The 4,105-nt window shown below is 50.4% G+C and overlaps 1 protein-coding gene across 1 annotated transcript in view; it reads left to right on the top strand.

Annotated features, from left to right (window-relative positions):
* Nucleotides 1–4,105, top strand: part of IGSF21 (immunoglobin superfamily member 21) — a 268,005-nt gene that overhangs the window by 250,750 nt on the left and 13,150 nt on the right. Inside the window, exon 5 of the mRNA XM_023219848.2 lies at nt 2,681–2,796. Within this exon, the coding sequence (XP_023075616.2) occupies nt 2,681–2,796 (116 nt within the window). The remainder of the gene's footprint in view (nt 1–2,680; nt 2,797–4,105) is intronic.

Raw genomic sequence — 4,105 nt, 5'->3', positions numbered from 1 at the left:
AGAAAGAAAGAAAGAAAGAAAGAAAGAAAGAAAGAAAGAAAGAAAGAAAGAAAGAAAGAAAGAAAGAAAGAAAGCAGTACTTTCGTCTCATGAAGATTCTAGGTGTCTGATCTCCGTTTGCTCAGTGAAGGTAAGAAAGAATGAATGAGTGATTTTAAAGGAGCCACCTGCCTGGTTCTGAACCTCTAGGATTCTTGGAGAGTATCCTGATACCTACTCACCTGCCATCGCCAGCCATGCCAGAGTTTTATACTAAGCTCTAACTGCAGAGGTCACTGATCTTTAGGGCAACTGAGTAACTGGAGCCACCCACAGCATCCGTTCCTGATGGAATTGGATTATAAGGCATCCATGGAAGGTAGGTGAATGTTCCTGGTGGTTCAAAGGCACCTGGTGGTGCCTTTACATCTAAAGGCACCAGTAGATACAAGCTCACTTTTTCTTCCCAAAGGTTGAGGTGGCTCAGCTTCATGTCAGAGGCTGGGCTCTGGAGTCAGACGGTCCGAGTTCAAATCCTGACTCTTCCTCATACTGGCACTGTGAACTTGAGCATGTTGCTTCACCTCTTAAGTTTCCCCATCTGTGAAATGGGAATAAATAAACCCAGCTCGTAGACTGATGGTGAAGATGGAAATAATGCACACACATTAAAACTCAGAACAGGTCCCGATTCCTAAGTGTTAGCCGTTGTGGGTTCTTGTGTGGGATCCAGGTTTTCGGTCGAGTTTTGGAAAAGTTAGATTGCAGAATCTGCAATTTCTAGGTAATTGACGTGTTCTGGTGTATTTTTCCCTTCTCGGAATTCCTATCCCGCTTACCATCTGTTTTATGCGATCTTACGCTTAATTACAATTCTCCATCTATTGTTCTCCCATTGTCTTCTGTGTGCTCTGCTTCTCTTCCGACAGCATGAGTTGGCTCCCTGAATGAATGAATGAATGACTCATACCTGATTTCATTTCACTAGGCCTTGAAATAGAGTGGCCTGAGTGTCTGTCGCCCCCACCTGACTGCGAACTTTGCAATGCTTTACCTGTTTCATCATTGGGCACCTCCTGGCAGCAGCTGGCATCATTCCCAGCACCTAGTAGGTGTCAGGAAATGTTTGTCGAATTTAATTAAACTTAACTGGAGTGAAAACCACCTGCAGGAAGGAAAGGCCCAGACCTCTTTATTTTCTCTGCTTCCCTCCCTGCGCATGGCCCAAGGCTGGGTAAGTCAGAATTGACAGATTTTCCCAAGCGAGGCTCTAAGATTCTGGCTCCTGTCCTGCTGATTATGAGGTGGTTAGGGAAATAATATCAGAAATCACAATAATAGCAAATTCCTACCATATGCTAAGCCTTTCATATGCATTATCTGGTTTTGTCCTGCAAAAATGTCTGCCAAGTATTAATGTTATTCCCATTTAGCAAACTGGGGGACTGAGACTCACAGTTTTGGTGACCTGCACAAGCACATGGAGGTGGTAGTGACTGAGCTGGATTCAGACCCAAGTGTGCCTGATGGCCCAGTCCCTACCCCTTGCGATGCCCCACAGTGTCTGGGAGCCAGGGTTTTGACAAACCAGCCAGGGGCAGTGGGTGAGGAGAGAAGAGAGGTTGAGTGGGTGGAAGGGGTGGCCAACAAAAACAAGCCAACTTCCAGAAAGGAAGGAAGGAAAGACTCCTGGCCACAAATAACTGTCCAGATTCCCCCATCCGAGTGTATGGTACCATCTTCCCTAGCTGAAATTCCCACTCTGTTTTCAGTCTCTTCCAAATGCAAGCCAGATGATGTCACTGCTCTCACTGAAAACTTTCAGTGGCTCCCCATTGCTCTCAGAATAAAGAAGAAAAACCCGTAACCCATGCTTTAAAGATGAATCAGCCCTCTGGGGGCTAGGGCAGAAGAAGGAGGGAAAAAGCCCCAAAGTGTAGCAGTTGCTGTTTTTCGTGATGTGAAAATACTCACTGTGACCAGTTACAAACGGTTAACTGCTGGTTCACAGAAATCCTGAAAATGTCACAACCTGTTCCAGCATGCCAGTTCAAGTCATAATCCCCCTGACAGCATGCCACATGCTCTGTGCCCTGCCCATATGCCCAGCCCCGCTGGGCACCACATTCCCCCTGGCCTGCTCCGCTCTCTCCTGGCCAACCTACTGCCGGGCCCTGGCACAAAAATAAGCGAGGCATGATGGCACACACCTGTGGTCCCAGCTACTTTAGAGGCTGGGAATCTCAGGGTTTGTTAAAACTCAAGGTGTTAAAACTCAAAGCTCCTTCTACCTGCCACGCTATCTCCCACCCACTCTTGTGACCTCAGATCACAGCAGCAATGTGGCTGCTTCAGCAGCGTCTGCCTGGAACTCCCAGGCTCGGGCAGAGTCCCCTCAACACACCGTGATTCCTCCAGGGATCTGATGCACTTCACACTTTGATCTGTACCATCTCTTGACTCCTGTCCGTCTTCTGCACTAAGCTGTAAGCTCCAGGAGGACAGGGCTCTTGTCTATATTCCCAGCAAGGATGTCTTCCTCGCTGTAATGGATGCCAATGGCACCCCCTGGAGTTCGACAACACTTGCCCTCCCTCACCCCCGGCACCCAACATGGACCTGGGCCATCTTAGGTCATCAGTGAACTCTTCCTGAATCTCCCAGTTGAGTCTTTGTCTTCCTGTGCTTCCTTTTGGGGCAGCTCCTCCCACCTCCATTGAAGTGGTGGCCGCTGACACACCAGCCCCCTTCAGCCGCTACCAAGCCCAGAACTTCACGCTAGTCTGCATCGTGTCTGGAGGAAAACCAGCGCCCATGGTGAGTACCCCTGGAGCACCCAGCTCTTTCCCATCTGCCGAACCACCCTGCTTCGGGGCTGGTCCAGCTGTAGGTGTCTCCACTGTGCCTGGAGAGGGAGTGGTTGGCCAGGGCTGACTCTGTCCCCATCTGCCTTTGTCTGATCCCGTTTACCCATCGGATTGGCCCACGCATCCATGTGCCCCTGTTGTTCCCCATCTCCCCATGCTGAGAACCCCCACTCCTCCTGGAGGCAGAGTCCTAGAACTTCACAGCAGGAGTGGCCTTCCGGGGAGCCCAGGATCCAGCATGCCAACCCCAGTTATTGAGTCCAACGGAGACAAATGAAAGGGGGCCCCGAGAGGGAAAGGGGCTTGTCCCAAGTCACCATGGCACTCCTGACAGAGCTGAGTCTCAAGTCCGTGTCTCTAGCTCCAGGTTCACTGGCCTTCCCGGAAGCCCACGTGATCATCAGGAATCCCATCTGAAAGAAGGAGGGAGAGGATGGAAGGAGAGAAGGAAGGGAGGGAAGAGAGGAAATTCCTTTTTGACCAACTTATTAGACCCAGTGTAGTTTCTTAGATATTTGTCCATGCAGTTCATGAGATTTTTCATGACCTCTTGAAGGGGGTAGGGTAGAAGGTGCAGCGTCTAGAGAGCTGGGGTCCCGGCCATGCTGTACTCACCGAACAACGGTGAACAGGAAATCCCCCCTCCCCGCCTCTGCCTCTGTTTCTGCAACGAAGTTGAGGGGGCTGGGCAATATTAGTTTTTCAGCTTTTTTAGAAGCACAAGGACCCTTCTGGTCTAAATGGTGTACAGGGAAACCTCATATGTATGACATTTAAAAGTGAAGAGAGGCCAAGTCACTCTCACTGACACCTGAAGCACCACTTTAGAATCCGTAGGGTTCCATGAAGCCCGTTTGGAGAACCTTCTAGCTATGTACCCTTTCAGTTTTGACATTTTATAATACTTTGTGTCTTGATCCTATGAGTTCCATACAGTACTAGGATTTAGCAAGGTGTGGAGCTGGAGCAATGGGAATGTAGGGTTACAGTTCAAGATGGGAGCCAAACGGTTCCCCTCATTCCAGACCCAACTGTCTCCCAGGCATGGTCCAATGGTGTGGCCTTGGGAATCTAGGCCAGCCCTGCCTTGGGAACTGGGGCAGGGTGGTAAATGGGTACGTAGAGGCCCAGGACAGGGCAGTAAGCAGGCGCACAGAGACACAGGTGAGGCAGCGGGCAGGGGCACAGGGATGCAGAGACACAGGTGAGGCAGTGGGCAGGGGCACAGGGACACAGGTGGGGCGGTGGGCAGGGGCACA

Source organism: Piliocolobus tephrosceles, chromosome 1, assembly GCF_002776525.5.
Source record: "Piliocolobus tephrosceles isolate RC106 chromosome 1, ASM277652v3, whole genome shotgun sequence".
In the NCBI taxonomy this organism is placed as follows: Eukaryota; Metazoa; Chordata; class Mammalia; order Primates; family Cercopithecidae; genus Piliocolobus; species Piliocolobus tephrosceles.
This window is presented reverse-complemented; position numbering and strand designations above follow the sequence as displayed.